Raw genomic sequence first — 23,132 nt, 5'->3', positions numbered from 1 at the left:
AAATTTTCTAGGTGAAACAGTTTTCTACTGGAAAAAAAATCTGTTTTTGTCAAAATTGAAATATATTATGGGAATGTATTGATTCTGGTAGAATTTTCAGCGGAGAAGTGTCAAAGGGAAACATTTTGCTTTGATAGGTTTGAAACATTCCATTTTGACTTACATTTATAATTATTATTTTATACTATATGATAATGTTTGGACATTATCAAAACAAAACATTGTGATGTTTCTGAATCAGCAATTTTGGAAGCTTCTGTTCCACAAGAAATTTTGCCTTTTCATTCCGATTCAGAGTGAAAACCAGTTTCTACATATCAGAATTTCCCATGGGATGGAAATTCACTTTCCAACCAGCTCTCGTTCCTTTTGTATCTTTTCCAAGGAACAGTGGGAGTCTCATGATCTGCGTACAACACCACAGGACAGTTATACATAGTGGGTTGCTAGCTAGTCACCAGCATTCTTTTCAAATAAAGGTCTGTAGGTATTAATGCCATGATCAGGTACAGAGCATGCCCTTAGCTTTGCGCACACATGAAGTCACACTGATTTCAAGCATAGCTGTACGCAGAAAACTAATCATGTGCTTGTGTGTTTTTGCAGGATGGAAGCTTAAACGTGGATTTACAGGTGGTTCAATTAGATAACAGCTACTTCCTCATTTAGGGACAACAGATTTTCAAAGGCACAAATGACAACTTGGCATCCAACTCCTATTGGCTCTCCCTTTATTCTTAAAATGACACCGGCACAAGTCTTTAATACCAATCTAGCCCCTATATACAGAATTCTATTAGCCACTATTTTCATCCACAATATATTAATTGTTGCCCAGAATGATTCTCCTCCGTATATCTTCCACAACAGAGCAGTCTCAAAATTATTACTTTAAGTTTATTAAAAATAAAATTTACATTTCAAGCACAGGTTCCAATATGTGATCAGCTGAATAAATAAAGAACAGTTCTGGCAAGCTAAATATCTCTGCTTTCAATACAAGTCAACTTTATCCTTTTGCTTATTTACCGTATTTATGATATAAACTACTGTGACACTGATTATCTTGTATGGATAGAAAATAGTCCACCCATTATGCTGATTGCTGACTCAGAGCATGGCAATAATCAGAAACAAACTCTAAAAGGAGATATTTAAATAATGACATTTCACCTTTTTACAGTCTAATGCCCATTGAAGTCAGTTGGAGTTTTTCTACTGACTGCAATGGGGCGTTGGATCAGTCCCTTCGTTGCTAAAGGTTGGCAGGTAAGTTTCTGGACTTTTGGATCCCCTTGATACAACTGCACAAGTGTCAAGGATTCAGGCAGGGCAGCACAAGAGCTTAAATTGTTACAAGACATTCAGCAGCACTGGCTTTGTGGCTATGAATGATGATGTCCCCTGGTGGCTAGCTAACATACGGGTAAGAGACCAAATACCAGCAGCTACTAAAAGAAATCTCCTGTGACTTCAGTGGCAGTAGTCAGTGTTTTGAAGGTTAAAGAATCAGGATTCTAGTATCGACTTGCTGGTATCTGTAAGTTACATAGAAACGGCATCTGTCTACAATAGGTGAATCATTACATCATATGCCTTTTTAAAATAGCCTGATTCTTAGGTTTGGCCAATCTGTGCTTTGCCAAAGAGGGCTTTCTGGCACTCTTACTACTCTCTGATTCTGAGGTCGGCCTCCACCATGAGTTAGAGCAGACTCAGGAGTGACTCTACCTGACACCCTTGCCTACGGTCCCAAGGGGCTCAGCCAGCACTGAGCTGCCACCTGCCCAAATTTTCCCAGGATCATCCCGTTATTGGGGTAGCTGTCCCAGGAAACCTGTAAGGCTACTCAGTGCACACTGCCAGCTGTCCAGTTGTATGGGCTCAGGATCATCCTGGATGTTCCATTTTTTTATATCCCAGAAGTGGCAACTTATACCAACTGTATTTCACCCAGGGATTCTCCCTTTACAGGGGAATTTCCCAGCTGGCCTCCTACACGGGGTTTCTAGCCAGTGTGTCTGCAGAGTGACACAAAAGGAAATAGCAGAATAGAAAATTGGGCCCATGGGTTGCACCTCTGATTTAATAGTATGGGTGAGTATTTCCTATACTATCCACTTCTCCTCTGCCCTCTACTGATACTGGATTAACCTATTACCAAAAAGGCCAGGTTCCCCACCCTCCATTTGCATTCCTTTTGTCTTGCATCAAACACAAATTTCCTTTTCTTAAAGGGAACAGACCATGGTTCCCAGAGTTTACAGTCAACTTGGCCTAGAAAATACTGTTTACTGCATACAAAAAGCTATGAGCACAGAAGAGCTCAAGACTAAGGAAAAACCTAATTATTTACTTGAAAAGTTTCTGTCGTTTAATAAATTAATTCCAGTGCTGCCAAAATAATGAGCAAAAAAAAAAAGGACAATTAGGGAAGTGGATATGTTTTGACATGAGTCCCAGGCCAATAATTGCAAAGCGATTTTGTGGATGAAACCAAAGAAAAGCCATATCATTTATTTCTGAATTCATTTCACCCGACCAGGAGAAAACAGTGAAGAGGTTGTTAAAGGTTTTAATTAAACCCATTAGTGAACGTTCTATATTTACACAGCTAGCGTCCTTTTTGGAATACTGCCTGGTCTAATGTCACAGGCAAATAGAATTACATTAATAGAATTGAGGAGAAAATAATCAATTACCATTACAATGATTTGAGAGTCAACCTTACTAAAGTCAATGGCAATTTTTCTACCAGATGATAAGGAGGCAGGATTGGCCCCCCTTTGCCTTAGTTTGCTTAATGTGGTCATGTCACGTGGGAGGATGGTTTTGTCCCGGGCTGGCTCTATTGTTTTTCCCGCCTCAAGCAGCACGCCGTGGACGACGGAGGCAGCCCGTGTGCCATTAGGGCGGCACACGCGTTTCTGCGGTGGTGGCAGCTTCTGTCTTCCGCCTGAAGACAGATGCTGAGCTGCCATGGACAGCTGAACATAGAAGCTGCTGCCGAATTGCCACCGCCGCGGAAACACGCGTGCTGCCCTAATGGCACATGGACTGTCACCGCCGTCCGTGGAGGCAATTCAGCATGCTGCTTGGGGCCAAAAACACACAGATTGCCGCCCCTTGCAGATTGCTGCCCCAAGCACCTGCATGAAATGCTGGTGCCTGGAGCCAGCCGTGGTTTTGGCAGAGAGGGAAAGGAAAATCAAATCTGTTACTTGGTTGCTATTAAGGCCCCAGTTCTACAAGGAGACTGTTACTCCTTCACCAAGTCCCATTAACCTCCCTTTGCAAAATCAGGGCCTAAGGTTAGGATCCGAAGTCCACTGAAGTTGCTTTATGTCACTATTAATCAATTTTGTGGGGGAATGAGGCACAGAGAGATGAACTGACTTGCTCAAGGCCCTACAGGGAGTCTGTAGCAGATCCAGGAATTGAACCCAGATCATCCCAGGCCGGTGCCTTAACTTCAAAGGCCAGCTTTCCTCTCTATAAGGAGCTGCTGGATGTCATCTCTCACATCACACAGCATTGTTGAACGGAACACGAATCTGGAATTATTACTACGACAACGATGATAAATGCTGAAGTTAATAGTCATGATAAACTAATTCTAGGGGAAGACATTTTTATATAAGCACACAGAAAGGGCACTTCAGGATGTGTCCATTTTTAATGTCTAGTTAGCAGCTTAAAGTTACGAAGATTGGTTTTTGATTTAAGACTGCAGTAAATATTAAACTAAGCCTGTCTCTGAAGTGTAATTGCTGACTATCATCTCACTGAAAGTTGCATTTAATTTTTCATGGTGATTTGTTTTTCTTCTGAAATATTATGTGTGTGTTTAGTAGCACAATGATTTTCACTGCACAGAAGAATTTCCACCAGAAATCTCAGAAAGCTACTAGCTTTAACGACAATACGATCTGATAGATTAATTGTACAAACCAGGGATAATATATTGCACTGCAGAAAGATGGGCAGGAACTAAACTATCTTGTGAAAGATTCTTTTTAAAAAAAATACAAACTAATGTTTTATTTCAAGTCACTTTATAAACTGAAAGCACTGTCATTACTAACTATACAAAGTATTGTGGTTCTCCATTAGAACAGTGCCTCAGACGGACCTAGCAGCTAGAAATGTAAGGGAGGAACAAAATGCTCTCTGCTTTACACCCAATCTTTAAAATGGACACTACTTTATGTCATGCAGTGTCCACAAATGATTTGGATTTGTGCATAGTTTACATTAACAGATGACTGTGTGGTATACTTCCAAGGATGAAGTTGAGCTAAAAATTATCTATTTTTAAGACCCGAGTTTCCTAATCTATGTTATTAACAACATTTGGTTAACAAAACTGATTTTTAAAGAACAAAATTGCTTTTCTCTTCTGGGGCTTTGTTTATCTTTTGTGTTTTTCTCAACATAAACAACGAAAAAAGAACCTCAAGGTAGCTAGATACAAAAGTGAAACTGGTTAGTCTATCTATCCATCATTCCCTGTAGCAGAGATAACCTAATTCCTAAGGGCTGCTTTAAACTTCTCTAGGTGCAGCAATCATGCTAGCCTCTCCCTGACATGCCCATTCCCCTTATCACCTCCAACACGCCCCCCTACGCAGAGGGCAGGATGAACAGATGGCCAGCCACCCATGAGACCAAGACTCCAGTCCACACATTCTTGCATAGCAAAGCCATTTTAACGTGTTTGGAATGGAGTTTTGCAAAGCAGTCAGGCATTCCCGCTGGTGAAAAAAATAAACCAGCTCAAGATTCCAGCATACTGTGCTCATGTCCACAATATTTGAATACCATAATGCTGTGTCAATGGAAGCTTTGCTACCTTGTTGTTGCTGTTTAGTCCGTTCTCGTTCAATGAATTCATGGGAGCTATGGGCCGTATCCAGTATCCATTCAAATCAGTGAGAGTCTTTTGCTATTACTCTCAACAAGTGCTGGATTAGGCTTTACATGTATTCTGTTAACTAAAAATAGACTAGGAAAGAACATCTTTCATTTCAGCACACTAATTTCTTTCATAACAAGGAAATAATCCACTGAAAAAGTCTAAGCTCTCTTGGCCTGTGGTATTTCTATCACACCACTCCATCAGGACTGCACCCAAACAAGGAAGAAGTAGAGGTCAAAAGCAAATGTTTGTTCTATAAACAATTAAGTGATTTTATAATCTATTCCCATGATATTCAAAGGTTAACTTTATTGGTCTAAGAGTTGAGCTTCATATTCATAATCAGAAATCAGAAACCACTTACTGCAGATTCATAGTTATATAGACCAAGAACTGATCAACATGAGAAGCATCCTCTCTAATATAAATACAGGCCCCAAGCACCAAATTAATTTATATCCTCTAGCAAGAGCATCTGTTAAGCAAGAAAAATCCATCAGACCCAATGTATCTCTCATGCTACCAAATCCTCCTTTGTAAGGCCAGTACCTTCATCATCCAAAGTCAATAGGTGTTCTAAAAAGCATCTTAATAGCTCATTCAAACCCTTGCTTTATCTTGCAGTCGCTTAAGTTAATTATGATAAAGGAATGCTGAACACTATAGCATTTTGAGGTTACATTAACTGCCATTAGCAGGTGAATAGACACTATAATGCCTTTGTGTTTTAGCTGTGTTACAGAGTTAAAAAAAGTTCAGATTTAAATCTTCCCCAGCAACAAGGCTGATCACAAGCCACTAAACATGTTAAAGGCTTTTTCCTTCCTGATTTTCCAGTGCTAAGGAGAGTTCGTCAAAGCTAATCATAATTACTGTTTTAACTCCTCAGAATTTTCTTTCCACTTTATTCCTAAACCAATTTAAGCAATAAACCATCTTAGTTGTTTAAACAATGAAAATTATCTACCAAATTCTTCTATAGTGTCCAGCACTGCAGCATCTAAACAACCAACATGCGAGGTTAGATTTGTCAATGCCAGTTGGGACACTGGCACACAGATTTGGCAGTCATAGCTTTTAAAGCAAGAAAAACAGTGACTGTGGATTATTCACAGCAGTTGTCTGATATTAGAGAAAAGGAACATCAATGCTCAGCCAGCCTGTTTTCTTCCCCACTTATGCGATGCAGGAATTTATTTTTTAAAGCAATTTGTACACCTTAAATTTCTTTTAAGTGTCAACGGATGTATGGGTAACATTATATTTCTCGACATAGATGATGGGTAAACATTTTTTTTACTGATATTATTGACCATAAGGTATATTTTCAAAACCAAGGGATACAGGAGCACAATACCGGTTAAAAGTCAATGGTATTTGTGCACTTTAATTGCCTACATGATTTCAAAAATCTCTCATGCCCACACTGATAGATATTACAACTACAGAGCAGTTACGTGGATTTGGAGTCACTTTTTGAGCCTCCGTAAGCAATGACTTCAGGATTGGGTTCCGTGGGTCTGAAACGGATCATGATGTAATTCACACTCAAATCTAAACACAGCAAGCAATAATCCATTGTCCACATCATAGCTAATAGTCACACAGTATGAGCTGAATCCCAATTTAAACCCCCAGGAGCTGAACAACTATTGAGGGTGGGAGCTGGGGACACATCAATCATTGGAATTAACTTCCCAACCCAATGTAAGATGGATGTGGGAAGCCAAGGGGTGAGGAGACAACGTATGTTAGGGTGTACCTAATGGTACCTGTACATAACAGCCCACGTACTAGGGCCAAGAACCTAACCAACTTCTTGAGCCAGCAGTGTGCCCCCTTCCCATGGGGGCCACAGTATTTTCGCACCAGTGGAAAGCCTAGTACAAAGTTGCAGTCACCACTGAGTGCTGAATGGGAAGGCAGAGTCACCTTATAACCCTCTTTTCTACTCCTGCATCTATCCAGAAAAGGACAGGACCATGTCCTTACTAATTAAATGGGCAAGACGGTAAGGAGGACTTGCATTATTCCATGCCTGGCCAATGAAAGCACTATAACCATATGAAAAAGCTTGTGAATAGCAGACCTTGGAGGGCCACACTTTGCAAAGTTGTGCCTTAGAATGAAAATTAACTTACTTGGAAACAAGAGAGAAAGCCTCCAAACAGATGGCTGGGCAGTGGACAAGCCTGATTAAGATGTGGCCCAGTGCAGCAGGGAAATGGGCTCGAGTCACCTTCTCAAACACGGAACTGAAGGTGTTGATGTCAGCCATCTTGCCGTTCTGGTCCCCTCCTCCTGTGTCTAAGATGTTGCCCCCATGTAGGACCAGAATAAGGACGTGAGTTTTACAATTCCTGTGCTGAGCTCCTTCCTGAAAAAAAGAAATAGTCATTTGAATAGGCTTTTGTTAGAACAGGCTTTGCAAAAGCAATGCTGGTGCACTTGGTGTCAACCTCCATAGACAATTACTGATGTCTTTTGAGGCTCGGAGTGATCTTTTGTATATTTTACTTTGAAAAAAATCAATTTCATTCAAGTATCTCCGCGTTAGATACAGCACACTACACTCCAGCGTAGAAGCTTTTATGCCTGAGGTTTAGATGTAGAAGTCAGATCCAAAGAAGATTATGAATGATTTTATGCACAACAAATGCTATTGGCAGCATATTGAGATGGGAAGATGTCCAAAATCTTGAGGCAGCCTACATGTCTAGTATCAGGAGCTAAACTAATCTTATTTTGTTGGATTTGTCAGAAAGGTTTAAACTGAAATCCTCACATTTTCTAGAGAAGAAAAATAATTTTGGGTCAACAACACTCCACGTCAGCAAGGGTTAGAGTGCAGCATTTCTCAAACTTTTTAGGTTGGGGACCTCTTGTTCAAAGTCAAAAACATTCATGACACACTTCCATTTACTGGAAATGAATGAAAAACATATCAGTGAAACAGTGATAGACCTATACGTAAATGTGTCTGCTTTGAGAAGTTGACAGAGAATGCTTTACCTTAGAACATAAGAACGGCCATGCTGGGTCAGACCAAAGGTCCATCTAGCCCAGTATCCTCTCTTCCGACAGTGGCCAGTGCCAGGTGCCCCAGAAGGAATGAACAGCCAACAGGTAATCATCAAGTGATCCACCCCATCACCGATTCCTAACTTCTGGCAAACAGAGGCTAGGGACACCATCATCATCCCTACCCACCCTGGCTAATAGCCATTGATGGACCTATCCTCCATGAATTTATCTAGTTCTTTTTTTTAATCCTGTTACAGTCTTGGCCTTCACAGGTTGACTGTGCACTGTGTGAAAAAATACTTCCTTCTGTTTGTTTTAAACCTGCTGCCCATTAATTTAATTTGGTGACCCCTAGTTCTTGTGTTATGAGAAGGAATAAATAACACTTCCTTATTTATTTTCTCCACACCAGTCATGATTTTATAGACCTCTATCATGTTCACCCTTAGTCGTCTCTTTTCCAAGCTGAAAAGTCTCAGTCTTACTAATCTCTCCACATATGGCAGCTGTTCCATACCCCGAATAATTTTGTTGCCCTTTTCTGAACCTTTTCCAACTCCAATTAGGGCTAACGATTAATGGCAATTAACTCACACGATTAACTCAAAAAAAATTAATCGTGATTTATCACACAGTTTTAATCACACTGCTAAACAATAGAATACCAATTGAAATTTATTAAATATTCTTGGATGGTTTTTCCACATTTTCAAATATATTTATTTCGACTACAAAAGTGTGCAGTGCTCACTTTATTTTTATTACAAATATTTGCACTGTAAAAATGATAAAGAAATTGTATTTTTCAATTCACCTCATACAAATACTGTAGTGCAATCTCTATCATGAAAGTGCAATTTACAAATGTATATTTTTGTTACATAGCTGCATTAAAAAACAAAACAATGTAAAACTTTACAGTCTACAAGTCCATTCAGTCTTACTTCTTGTTCAACCAATCGCTAAGAGAAATAAGTTTGTTTACATTTGAGAGAGATAATGCTGTCCGCTTCTTATTTACAACATCAACTGAAAGTGAGAACAGGCATTTGCATGGCATTTTTGTAGCCAGCATTGCAAAGTATTTACATGACAGATATACTAAACATTTGTATGCTCCTTTATGTTTCGGCCACCATTCCAGAGGACATGCTTCCATGCTGATGACACTCATTAAAAAAAATGCATTAATTAATTAATTGACTGAAATCCTTGGGGGAGAATTGTATGTCTCCTGCTCTGTTTTACCTGCATTCTGCCAAATATTTCATGTTATAGCAGTCTCTGATGATGATCCAGGACGTTTGTTTTAAGAACACTTTAAAAATCACTGCAGATTTAACAAAATGTAAAGAAGGTACCAATGTGAGATTTCTAAAGATAGCCACAGCACTCGACCCAAGGTCAGAATCTGAAGGGCTGTCCAAAATCTGAGAGGGATGAGGTTTAGCGCATGACTTCAGAAGTCTTAAAAGTGCAACATCTGATGTGGAAACTACAGAACCAGAACCACCATAAAGGAAAATCAACTTTCTGCTGGTGGCATCTGACTCAGATGTTGAAAATGAACATGCATCGGGGTCCACACTGCTTTGGATCGTTATCTAGCAGAACCCGTCATCAGCATGGATGCATGTCCTCTGGAATGGTGGCTGAAGCATGAAGGGACATATGGGTGTCTGGCTGGTGAGTCTTGCCCACATGCTCAGGGTTTAGCTGATTGCCATATTTGGGGTTGGGAAGGAATGTTCCTCCAGGGCAGATTGGCAGAGGCCCTGGGGGCTTTTCACCTTCCTCTGCAGCGTGCGGCACGGGTCATTTGCTGGAGGATTCTCTGCACCTTGAAGTCTTTAAACCATGATTTGAGGACTTTAACAGCTCAGACATAAGTTAGGGGTTTATTACAGGAGTGGGTGGGTGAGATTCTGTGGCCTGCGTTGTGCAGGAGGTCAGACTAGACCATGCATCGGCAACCTCTGGCATGCAGCCCACCAGGGTAAGCCCCCTGGTGGGCCAGGTCAGTTTGTTTACTTGTCACGTCCGCAGGTTCGGCCGATTGCAGCTCTCACTGGCCGCGGTTCACTGTCCCAGGCCAATGGGGGCTGCAGGAAGCGGCGGCCCGCACATCCCTCGGCCCGCGCCGCTTCCCATTGGCCTAGTGCAGGTCATGTGCCAAAGTTTCCGATCCCTGGACTAGACTATTATAATGGTCCCTTCTGATCTTAAAGTCTGTGACTCTATATGCTAAAGATTCATATCTGGCACATAAATATGTTAAAATGCCGGCTATAACAGTGACATACAATCACCCGTTCTCTTTCAGATGCACTGTAAACAAGAAGTGGGCAGCATTATCTCCTGCAAATGTAAATAAACTTGTTTCTCTGAACAATTGGCTATACAAGAAGTAGGACTAAGTTGATTTTCTAGGCTCTAAAGTTCTACATTGTTTTGTTTTTTAATGTAATTTTTTTTTACATAATTCTGCATTTGTAAGTTCAAATTTCACGATAAAGAGATTCCACTTCAGTACTTGTATTAGGTGAATTGAAAAATACTATTTCTTTTGCTTTTTACAATACAAATATTTATAATAAAAAAGAAATATAAAGTGAGCATTGTACACTTTGTATTCTGTGTTGTAACTGAAATCAAAATATTTGAAAATGTAGAAAACATCCAAAAATATTTAAATACATGGTTTTCTATTATTAACTGTACGATTAATCATGATTAATTTTTTAAATCTCTGGACAGCCCTAATTCCAATATATCTATATTGAAATGGGGTGACCACAGCTGCACGCAGTATTCAAGATGTGGGAATACCATGGGATTGATATAGAGGCAATATGATATTTTTTGTCTCATCTATCCTTTTCTTAATGATTCCCAACATTGTTCGCTTTTCTGACCGTCGTTGCACATTGAGTGGATGTTTTCAGAGAACTATCCACAATGACTCCAAGATCTCTTTTTTGAGTGATAACAGCTAGTTTAGATCCCATCATTTAAATGTATAGTTGGGATTATGTTTTCCAATGTGCATTACCTTACATTCATTAACACTGAATTTCATCTGCCATTTTGTTGCCCAGTCAGCCAGTTTTGTGAGATCTTTTTGTAGCTCTTTGCAGTCTGCCTGCAACTTAACTATTTGAGTAGTTTTGTATCGTCTGTAAATTTTACCACCTCATCGTTTACCCCTTTTTCCAGATCACTTATGAATATATTGAATAGGACTGGTCCCAGTACAGACCCCTGGGGGACACCACTATTAACCTCTCTCCATCGTGAAAACTGACCATTTCCTCCTACATTTTGTTTTCTATCTTTTAACCAGTTACCGATCAAGACCTTCCCTCTTATCTCATGACAGCTTACTTTGCTTAAGAGCCTTTGGTGAGGGAGCTTGTCAAAGGCTTTCTGAAAATCTAAATACATTATATCCTCCTTGTCCACATGCTTGTTGACCCCCTCAAAGAATTCTAGTAGATTAGTGAGGCATGATTTCCCTTTACAAAAAACACATTGACTTTTCCCCAACAATTATGTTCATCTATGTGTCTGACAATTTTATTATTTACTATTGTTTCAACCAGTTTGCCCGGTACTGAAGTCAGGCTTACTGGCTTGTAATTGTCAAGATCACTCTATTAAATGGAGTAAATTATATTTTTTAAAAATAAATGAGATCTTAGTAATGACATACCCACTAAATGATCTGCTATAGAATCTTCACTGAGTAGAACACTTATTGTCATGTTTATTGTTAAGAATTTGCTGATCACCCAAGTGAACATTAATAAGGTTCTATTCTTTTTCTAATTCAGTTTTTTCCCCCCAAATGTTCTTTATGCGATTTACTAATATAGAAACTAATTTTGCTCGAAGGACAGGATTACCTCCTTCCACAGCCAACACTAAATTCTCTCTCTTTGATCAGCTGGCACTGCAGAAGGCTGTTTGAGGGATTAGAAAGCTCGAGGAACAGGTTGCAGCATCTAGGTTACCACTTAAAATCCAAGCCAGGTCAGTAGGGACAGAAAGTCATTGTCATCAGATGGAATATGGGAAGTGAGTTAATGGACTCAGTCCCATTCCTATGATCACAAAAGCAACTTACAAATCGATTTAAAACGGGCAAACTTCTTGGCAGCCTCAGCCAATGAATGAACTATGTCTCAGAATGAACTGCATTCATGCCTAGAGGTGGTCCTTCTAAGCTTACAGAGACTCAACAAAAATACACTAGAGTCAGTGGAACGACTGACTTCAATGAGCTTTGGGTCAGGCTGGGTAAGAGTGGTGAAGTTTGCACTACTGACATCTGTACTGTAACTACTGTGTGGACAGATAGACTCTGGCTAGCTAAAAACTTCTAGAGAGAGAGTTGTTCATTTGCTCAGTTTCTGTTCTTTCTTCTAGAAACCAAATTTATGTTCTATTACTGCTACTGAGACTTTTATTAAATCTGCTCTTCAACATAGGTCTTTACATTGTGGCTCTAAATGGACTTGGTAATCTCCCTTTGGAAAATGTGTCTGTTTTTCAGCCAAGCTTACAGTTGGTATGACAACACCCATTTTTTCATGTCGTCTGTGTATATATATTTTCCTACTATATCTTCCACTGCATGCATCTGATGGAGCAGGTTTGAGCCCACGAAAGCTTATGCTCAAATAAATGTGTTGGTCTCTAAGGTGCCACAAGCACTCCTCGTTCTTTTTTTATGATTTCCAGTGACTGCACGTGCACCTATTAGATGGGAGAAAGGATGCACTGAGCCATCAAAAGCACTTATAACTCCATCAATATGTTCTCAGCGCTCAGACAATTTGAAACTTTGGGACAGGTTTGGACAAAGTGCTTTGAAAATGGAATTCTCTAGATGGAGTCATGGTCATAGAGTGATGAGTTGTTGCAATTAGAGTTAAAAGGGGCTAGATTCTGATACTTTTGTTAATGTCAGGTGGTACTTGATTTTGCAAGCAGACCTAGTATCAGCAAGGCCATCTGTAGAATAAAGAGCTACCTAGTATTAAGTAGAGGGGCAGAGTTTGACCCAGGTAGTGCTCAACACACTGATGCTGTTAAACTCTGATTTTTTACTCCGAAAATCCATCTTGATATAAAGACAGCATTATATCACCTTGATAAAAGTCTTAACTGACCTAAGGACCTGCCTTCATGAAAGACTCCCTCCCGCCATTCGATTGTGTCATAGCTGCAAGAGCAGAAGCATGTGCTCTGGACAACCCTTGGTTTACAAGGCCATCTGGCAGGACATTTTCCAGGAGGGTCCCTCACTTGACACTCACTCCCTTTTGTCCCCAAATAATCTGGACATGTTGACCTTCATGGAATGTTGCAAAGCAGACAGACCTTTGGGGAAGAAAGTGTGATGTGTTGATGTTTGTGGGAAAGATTGATTTTAGTTGGTATAGTAAGTTGTGGGGATGGGTACAGGTGGCTCCATTTGTGGATACTGATGGATGTTATATTTGTGCCAAAAGCACCTAGAGGGTGTGGAGGTGCAATTATTAATGAATGTATAAAGCGTAACAAATACATAAAATAGCTGTAATAGAATATGGTTCTCAGGAACATTCAGATAGAAGTATTGATGTAACTGGGTTACTTAGACTTTTGTAATCAACACTTATTTCTGCATCTAGTCTTCAGATTCAGGAAATCAACAAAGCTATATTGCAGGAAAGCATCTCACCTCATTGTCCTCATGTATTTCAATGCTGCCTTGTGCAGGGAATCTTTGTTTTCTCAAAGAGGCTCTATATAATTCACCTGCAAGGGAGAAAAACAAAAAACTTAGCACTTTAGCATTTGGCTATCTGATTGTCTAAAGAGATCTGTAGAGATGAGTCACTAATGGCTTATCTACAAGTTAATTCAGATTTAAAGTGCAATAGCTATTCCTGAATAGCTCCATGTGTAGACAAGACATTTAGTCTGGTTTTAAATTTGAAACATTTCTGTTGGGAATCCTGTGATCAACCAGAAGCATGGACTAGATGTCTTGCAGTTCCACATCCAAAAGAATCTTTCATTCTTATAAGAACGCTTAGCTCTTATACAGGACGTGATCCAATGCACTCTGAAGTCAGAAAGAAAGGATGGTCTTTTGGTTATGGCATTGGACTGGGACTCAGAGAGCTGAGTTTGGTTCCTGGCTGTGCCATAGATTTCAGAGATGCCAAGGTCGGAATGGACCATTGTGATCAGGTAGACTAATCTCCTTTGTAACACAGGCCATATAATATCCCCACAATAATTCCTAAATAAGAGCTTTTAGAACAGCCAATCTTGATTTTAAAATGTTCAATGATGTAGAATCCTCCATGACCCTTGGTAAGTTGTTCTAATGGTTCATTACTCTCACTATTAAAAATGTACACTTTATTTTCCATTTGAATTCATCTAGCTTTAATTTCCAGTCATTGGATTGTTATACTTTTCTCTGCTAGACTGAAGAGCCCACTAGACCTCCTGTTTGACCTTGGGCAAGTCAGGTAATCTTTCCGTGCCTCAGTTTCCCATATAATATTACTGCCTTTCTCCCACCTTGTATGTCTCATCAATTCAGCTTGTAAGCTTCATAGGGCAGGGACTGTCTCTCATTGTGCTTTTCTATAGCACCTAGCCCAATAGGGCCCTGAATTCTGTTAGAGAACTACTTAGACGCTACTGTGTTGGAAACAATAATAATGGGAAGGCTCTCCACTGGCTTCAGATGAGGGCCATAATGCCATTAATGTCAACAAGCACAGATTATTGATATCAACCATGACATATTTTATAGAAGATAGTTTCTCTCATGTCTTATTTAACCTACAGGGGTAAAAGACAATTAGTTAAAGGCGAAAGATTTATACGACATGAAGAAAAACTTGTCACATTTGTAAGTAAAGGGGCTGAGGTCTGGATACAGCATCCCTGGAATATTTGTTCCCCTAATTTGCCTATACAGCTTTAACACTTACTACCTAACAGAAGAGCAGTGAATCCAGTTATAGTCTAGTATCAGAGTCAGATACAAAAAAATCCAATCACAAAGAGAAAACCAACAACTTAATGTACTTTTTGACATGGACACACATTATATAAATGTATCTGAATGTGATTAGGAGCCTAGAGGTTTAATAATAGATAGTTATCTAAATGCTTATTCACCATCCAATTTATTAAAAAAAGTGAAATTGAAGAGTTTTCTGGTTTGTTTTCTATGTAAACCTTCATGCTTCAGGGCATACACCAATCACTAACTTGCTGTGGTCAGGAAGAAACTTCCCTTGTGGCAAGTTATTCCATAAATGTCCATTACTGGATTTCTTGTAGTTTCCTCTATATACTTTCTGCTTTCAAGGAGAGAGAAAACACTAGATGGACCATTGGTGTAATCTTACACAACAACTCTTTTGTTCACATATTCCACAAGTGACAGACCAGTAAGTAAGCTGCATTATGCAGTATACCTCCATCCATGCCGTAATGACCGTGTTTGCTGCAGATGTGCTGAAATTATTATTGAAATGGTGCTTTTGCAGCAAAGTTGCACTATTTCTGTTCTCAGACATTAAGGGACAAAACTTGTAAATCTCTGTGATCAAAACAGATTCTCAGACAATGTAAATTCGCAGTATTAGATGGGTCTCCTGTAATCATCCTGTAATCCATCTGTACTGCAGGTAGATGACAACATTGGTATGGGTAAATCTAAATTTAATCCTCATTTTTTCCCCGCTGTAACAGAGAGAATCCTTGCTGATCATGTGCAAATCATTTTCGTTCTTAGCTTAATAAAACCCTTCAGGTTAGGGAACAGATCTCAGAAGCTACATTAACAGACTGTGTGTTTTAATCAAATGAATTGAGAGTACAAAAGTCTATAGAAATGGGGTTTTCTACATATTATTGACTCAACTGAAATTTAAATCTGCCCAACTTTCCATTTTTAGAGGAGCCCCAAATGCATGTTCTAAAAGGAAAGGAATCTATTTTGGTGGCCAGGCAAGCAGGACACAAATCTGCAGACACCCTATGGTTTCACATCGTGGATTGGAGAAACTGTTTACACTGTTCCCATGGATAAAGAAAGTCTGAACATTTAGGCGTGGGGGGAAACAACCAGCTTGTGAAGCCTTGCTGAGGAAGAGGAAAAAAATCTCACACTGCTCAGAGCATCAGGAAATGTCTTTCCATCTAGCAACCACAATGGAAGGAGGAAAAGGAGAGAAAAAAAGACAGACAAATATATACCAAGGGCCTCAATGACTATTGCATTCATCCTCTCCTTCTGAAGGGCCCACGGCTGACTCCATCACAAACAGGTTGCCTGGGTAGCAATATATTAAGGATGGAAGAACATTTGTGACAGTGATGATAGGTGGACATGAATGGGTCTCTACTGTTAAGGCTAGGGGAAACAAACCCCTCAAGCCCACGTGAAAAGAGTGTCTCACATGAAGAATTCCTTCCCCATGAGCAAACCCAGTAAGGATAAATGGAGTATCACATTGTCCATTTTGGGGGCTGCTTTTCTGCACTACTTTTAAAAGCATTTAAAAGTATAGCTGCCAAGGCTCACTCTGGTCTCCACGCACAGTGTTTCAGCACTTTTCTCTAGCTATGTGTGTTGGTTACCTAGGAAACGGTTGTAGGATGGGATTTGATTAGCTCTGTTGTCAGCTTGATTGTCACATTTATACCTGGGGCCAACCACTTGCTGACATTAAGAGACACTCCACCCTACTGTGTTTTATGGCAGTAAGGAGACATAGGCATCAGACGTGATCAGTCAAGCTTCGTGAAGAAAAGATCCACCTGTTCCAATCCTGCCCCCCTGCACACACACAGAGGAATCTCAGATCCCTTCCCTGCCTTGTGAGCTTGGGATAAAACTGCAGAGAGCAACCAGCCAGAGACTGTAGGTGTTAAGGTGCAGCTGCAGAAGTAGCCAAAGCAGGGACCTTCAGATACTCCAAACTCTTTCCATAGTTCTGACTAGATTTTCTCTGCCCTGTGCTGACTGCCTGTTTCCTCCAACGGAAAGAAGGAAAAGAAACAGCATCCATTTCTTAAAGTACTTTGGAGAACAAATAATTAAAATTATCTTGACTCATTGTTGTCTCTACTTGGTGAATTCTACTGACTGTTTGACACGACATTAATATACTGGGATGTACTATATTGGTTTCTGTTGCAGGGCAGGCAGTTCTCCATCCAGCATACAGGGATTATCATACCCTAAAAGTCCATTTTATGTCCATATTTGCTACTATGTTCTTAGAGCTTCCAACAAAGGGAGCTTCTGAAGTTATTAAAACAGCACATTAACTTTACCTAACACAAAATTTTGTCAAAAGCCATTTAAAAGCAGTTAGAGGACAGAAACTAAGGTATGATAGTATTCAGTGTAGAATTTAAAGAGCTTGTAAGGTGGGGTCCCTTTTTCATTAGCAAAGAGTGAAACTGAATGCAGGTCAAGTTGAACAAATGGTGTGAATACCAGTCCCTTCAGGGAACATGGACCTACTCACTTCACTGATCACGATACACTGATCCACTCCACTGATCATGATACATCTTCCCTATTTTAATATAAACATTACTAACAAATAATTGATGCCCAGACCCCCACCCTATGCCCCTTCAGCCAGAGTCTGCCAGCACAGTCAAGTTGGGGTCTCATCATTACCACAGACTCAAAAGGTTACAGAGTCTTTGAGATAGTTCAGTCTCTTCAAGCGGCAGTCACATCAGGAGGGACCTATTTCTGTCTCTGAACCTAGAAAATGATCTGATACAGCCCCTTCTCCTGCCTCCTCACACTTTTCCAGCAACAGATTTTCACCTGACTTGAAGACAAATAATCCGAACAGTGAAAAATGATTTTAATCTTCAAGACATGATGCCTTAGTAAGTAGAGTTTGCTATTTGTCTAGCGACTCAACAATCTGTAGAACCAACCAGGCATTCAACTAAGTGTGAAAAATCCATTTCCTTTGGTATATGCCTGAACATAAGCTACAGAGAACTCTGGTACAAGAACAGAGACGTTCTGCTTTATCTCCTAAACCTGTTCATTTCCTCCTACAGTCTACTCCTCTCATGGCCCTTACTTCAATCACCCGAACTCTCCTTTCTCTCCAGCATTGCCCAAGATGGTTGTTCCAAATCTTGCAAACCACTAAAGCCTCCCATGTGCTGAAAGGGAACTTTGATTTGAGAGTATTAGAAGACCCAGATCAGTCACAACACATGATGGGAGGGGACGTTAATGATTACACCACAGGGCTCTGCAGCTCTTCCCTCCTCCCTTACTAGAAGCAGAATGGAGAAGAGGTAAGTTATTTTTAAGATGAGAGACATTGTAAATTATAGCAGACTTGTGATTAAAAAGGCCACGTTACAATACAATCAAAGCATAATAAAGTTAAAAGACCATTTGGCTCTGGCATAGCATCTTTCATTTCAGGTTCTCAAGTGACTTTATAAACTAATTAAGCACCACAACACCCAAGCAAGAGAGGATTATTTCAGTTTGAGGTGTGAGTACTCAGCATCCCTGGGGGGGGGAGGGGAACAACAAAACACAACAACCTAACTATGTTACCTTCTTTTTCTTGTAGAGGAAGGCTGTTAAATCCTGGGAGAGTAGAAACGTACAATCTCTAGTCTCTAACATTTTCTCATCTGTCTCAGAGGGAAAGGAGACCATGAAACTCTTTTGAAAGTCAGTGACAGAAAATGTGCACTTTCTAACGTCACACATAGCACCGTGTTGCAGCCCCACCTGTTCTGTGGGGATTTGCTGCTTTGAAAGGGGAGCAGCGTTTCCTTCCTGTAAAAGTGGTAGAAGTTAAGGATATTATTGAGAAAGTAACAAACTCAGTCACTGTTTAAGGTAGGTTCTCATTTTCTGCTGCTGTTATGGGTTTCTGGTGGTTGTTCTAATGTTTCTGGAGAGTTTTAAGAGAGTATGAGAGCAAATGGGGAAGGTAGCTTGCCAGTTCTAAACAGCCAACATTTCCTCTGTGTTCTCTCAGCATGACGACACAGGATGAGTGCATCACATAATACTACAGGCACAAGGCTTGTTTTCATGTGTATATAAAAGCAAGACCATACATAACACTCACAGAATGCTCTTGTGAACTGGCATTGGACTAGAAACTAGAACGCCAATAAAAGACTGAAAGAATTAATTGTAGGTCTCACCTTTACCCGGAAGTAGCACAAATTATCTGTCCCCCTTGCCGGAACCACACATGGGTTTCTGCACTCTTTATATCTATCTGTATGACAGAACAACGCTAATCCATTTCCAGATTATGCCGTTGCCATGCTGAGTGGCCACAGGCAAATCAAAGATATTTATTCTCTGTATCTCGGTTTCTTTATATGTAAAAATGGGGTAATTATGCTTTCCTTCTTCAGAGGATTGTCAGGATTAGCCAATTAATGTTCGTACAAAAAAAAAAAACCTAGCAACCCGGAAACATCCAGCACACTTAGAACATAAGAACAGCCATACTGGGTCAGATCAAAGGTCCCAGTATACTGTGGCCAATGCCAGGTGCCCCAGAGGGAAGGAACAAAACAGGTAATCATCAAGCAATCCATCCCCTGTCATCCATTCCCAGGACTAGCTGCTCGAAGAAGCAGTCATTTAAGATGTCAAGAAATTTTCTCTCTGCATCCTGACTGGGTACATATTCACCTCAGGACAATATGGGGATAGTTGAAATCCCCCATTATTATTGAGTTTTTTATTTTAATAGCCTCTCTAATCTGAAGGGAAAAAAATCAATTATTTATTCAGCTCTAGTTTTAGCAGATAAATATTTCACATTTTGCTATCTAAACAAGTAAATAAACTCCTCTGAATCCATACATACCTACAGAAAAGTGTAGAAAGAAGAAGTTTAAAAACTTGGCTCATCGGAAGGGACCTTTTCTTCCTGGGTTCTGAACGAGCAACAGATCTCAGGACCACATAGGCTTTATTGTACAGGCTAAATTATGGAGGCTTACACAATTGGAGGCCTTCCTTCTTTGTCATGATGGCAATACAATACAATAGTACTACTGAAGAGTTACAGCTCTGTGGGAGAGAGGATTGTACAGCATGACCTACTAGAGAAAATGCCAGAGAAATTTCATTAGCCATTGAAATGAAGCTGATTACAGGGAAATTGTGTGTTTTATTATTTACTGAAAGCGTTTTTAATGAGGTAAAATAATAACAAGGCTTAGCAGGACTGAACCTTTCTGATGAGATATCAACGTTTTACAGTTTTCTGGCAGTCTTTATTTATACTATCATTATAGCAATTTATGCTAATTACATCATTATGCAAATTACAGTAACAAAAAAGATAATCAGATCCCATACAGAGGCAGAAACCAATGGACTGTAATGACTTACATTCTAATAGCAAGTGAAGGGGGAAGGTTAGAGATGAGATTACATTGACAATGATTATTTTTTTTAATTTAAACCTGAAAATGAACTAGCTACAGACTGCCCTAGGTCTCTCAAATCTTGGAACAAGAAGAGAAGTCACAGGGATGGGAGAAGATCTTCAATACTAGATTTTCAAGAAATCTCAGCTCCTATTTTGACATCTATAAGAGTGGCCAGATTTTCAAGAGATCAGTAGCCAGCAGTTACCAATGTGACCCTTCAGCACCTGAGGTGCATGGAACATGCTGAGCTTTTTTGAAAACCTGGCCATGGATTTTGGTACCTAAATGGGAACTGTTCTCTTGAAAATCTGGCCCCAGCTATGGGTGCTGAGCGTTTTGAAAAATCTGAACCACTCACCTGGCCCAGTGAAATCAATGAAAAGCCTCCCGTTGACTTCAGCAGCTGTTGGATCAGATCCTGCTTCATACTAATGAGACACTTTGTCCTCCAATCTCTACATTGGCTTCCCATAGAATATCTAATCAAGTTCAAAATTTCTGTCCTCATCTTCAAAGCGCACCCAAGATATCTAAAAGACGACCTCAAGCACCGGGATGAGAGCCATGGTCAAGAACTTCAGGCACAATGGAATCTTCTAACATAAAACTCATTTGTACAGGAGACAAAGCTTTCTAGGGGTCGGGCCTGAGAGTGTGGAATCAATTCCCAGAGCAAGAAAAGACCATCACAAGCCTCAGTACCTTCTGCCTTCTTCAATCTACCTTCTCTAACAAATATAAAGCAGCCTGGACAATTATAAAAACAAGTCCTACCAAAACAAAACATTACACCATGCACAAAATGCTCCTCCTGTAGAGTATGAAAATGAGCACAAGCCTCACAACAGATGTTAGACATGTCACTTAATGCACTAACGGAAGAGGCTCAGATACAATGGAGATGAAGGTTATATATAAGAATCTATACAGAATAATGATAGAGAAAGGATGGTCCAGTGGTTAGGGCACTAGCTTCGGACCCCTGGGTTCAAGTTCCCGCTCTATCACAGCCCCCGTGTGAGGCATTGGACAAGTCACTTAGTGTCTCTTTGCTTCAGTTCTCCATGTGTAAAATGGGTATGTTAGCACTGCCTCACTTCACTGGGACGTTGTGAGAATAAATACATAATAAGATTGTGAGACTCTCAGATGTTATGCCTTGTGCAGGCCGCATCAGTACTTCAAAACCCATTGCGAATTACTGAATTCTGTAAATCAGCAAAGAAGAGAACAAGTAATAAAAAGAGCAAAAATAAAAGCAATATAAAAATGTACCTGGTCACTTATTTTGCAAACTGTAAATCAATAAATATTTCTAATAATTCTCCATTATTTTTCAGGATTACCCGATAGGGCATTGACTAGTACTCACTAGACTGCATCTCATTACAGCACTAGCTATGGAATCTTTGCTGAGGAGCTGAGAAAGAGCTGACATTTTTATGCATATTATGAAGTATGTGGGATTAACGAGTTTACAACATCTAGGTCAGAAGCAATTTAACGAGTGGAAATATCTTGTTTTTTTAAAGCTCACATTTCAAACAAAGATTTCAGACCACCTATACAGTTCAAAGCCTTGACATGTTACACCTCCTGTACTCATCTCACTGACAGAAACCTGTTCTCCCCTTCACCACTCACACATGAACTTAATATATACCAAATAAAATTAAATGTTAAAAAATGTATTATTCAGTAAAGCACGACTGGGTTATCTTGAAGGCTATTGTATTCCCTTTGCTTCAGTCTGAACCTCTAAAAGCAATAAGCGAGTAGTATAACTGAACTACATTCAATGACCAGCAGAGAATTTGGTCTATTGTATCAAAATCCAAGTGCAATCACTATTAGCCAAGTCCACAGAGGTAAGAGGAGATATACATGCATGCTTGGAGCCTGTGTCATCACAAGTGTTTTTCTACCAATGTGTTTCTCTATTTGTGATCCACTGGGATCTAGTATGGATACACTTCAGTGTGCCTCAAATTTACATCTATCAGCCCAGTGAGAGATATCTAGAGTCCAGTATGTCAAAAAAAAAAAAAAAAAAAAAAAAAAGCCACCGCCTTCCAGTACTACAAAATGTAAAGGAAATTGAGGGTATTCAGTCCATTGTAAAGGGTAGGAGTCCCTTTGTAAATTTCAAATCCAGGTTTAGGTTTTGGACACAACTGAAGTCCAGAAGTAATCAGACTGAGTGTGGCACTTGGGGGTAGTTTCTAGTTTATTCAACATTAATAATCAGTTATGATGTAACCTACCCTCAAACAGGCCCATTTCCAGCCTAGATTACTGACACCAACAACAATCACCAATCTCACCCGTCCACTATATTAGATTAGACCAAGTGTCTTGGTTTTGGAGCAATATTACCAAGACAGCAAATACTAACAGAAGCAACATAAGATCAAGGGCTCAATTTAATTGGCAAAGAACAATCTATGCATAACAGGTACTAATGTGATTCCAAAGACATGTTAGCTGCATCTTTAACACACTTATACACTAATATTCCCTCCCCCACCCACACAGAACATGGATAATGAAACTGTAGGAGCAGCAAAGAGTCCTTTGGCACCTTATAGACTAACAGACGTATTGGAGCATGAGCTTTCGTGGGTGACTACCCACTTCGTCGGATGCAACCCATCCCACAAAAGCTCATGCTCCAATACGTCTGTTAGTCTATAAGGTGCCA

The 23,132-nt window shown here is 39.9% G+C and overlaps 1 protein-coding gene across 3 annotated transcripts in view; it reads right to left on the bottom strand.

Annotated features, from left to right (window-relative positions):
- Nucleotides 1-23,132, bottom strand: part of PITPNM3 (PITPNM family member 3) — a 344,601-nt gene that overhangs the window by 82,819 nt on the left and 238,650 nt on the right. For all 3 annotated transcript variants that reach the window (XM_075074008.1, XM_075074009.1, XM_075074010.1), the window contains 2 exons: nucleotides 13,671-13,747; nucleotides 7,060-7,295 (listed from right to left, as the gene is read on the bottom strand). In XM_075074008.1, the coding sequence (XP_074930109.1) occupies nucleotides 7,060-7,295; nucleotides 13,671-13,747 (313 nt within the window). The remainder of the gene's footprint in view (nucleotides 1-7,059; nucleotides 7,296-13,670; nucleotides 13,748-23,132) is intronic.

Source organism: Chelonoidis abingdonii, chromosome 20, assembly GCF_003597395.2.
Source record: "Chelonoidis abingdonii isolate Lonesome George chromosome 20, CheloAbing_2.0, whole genome shotgun sequence".
In the NCBI taxonomy this organism is placed as follows: Eukaryota; Metazoa; Chordata; order Testudines; family Testudinidae; genus Chelonoidis; species Chelonoidis abingdonii.
Note: the sequence above shows the minus strand (reverse complement) of the source record. Positions and strands in the feature narration are given on the sequence as shown.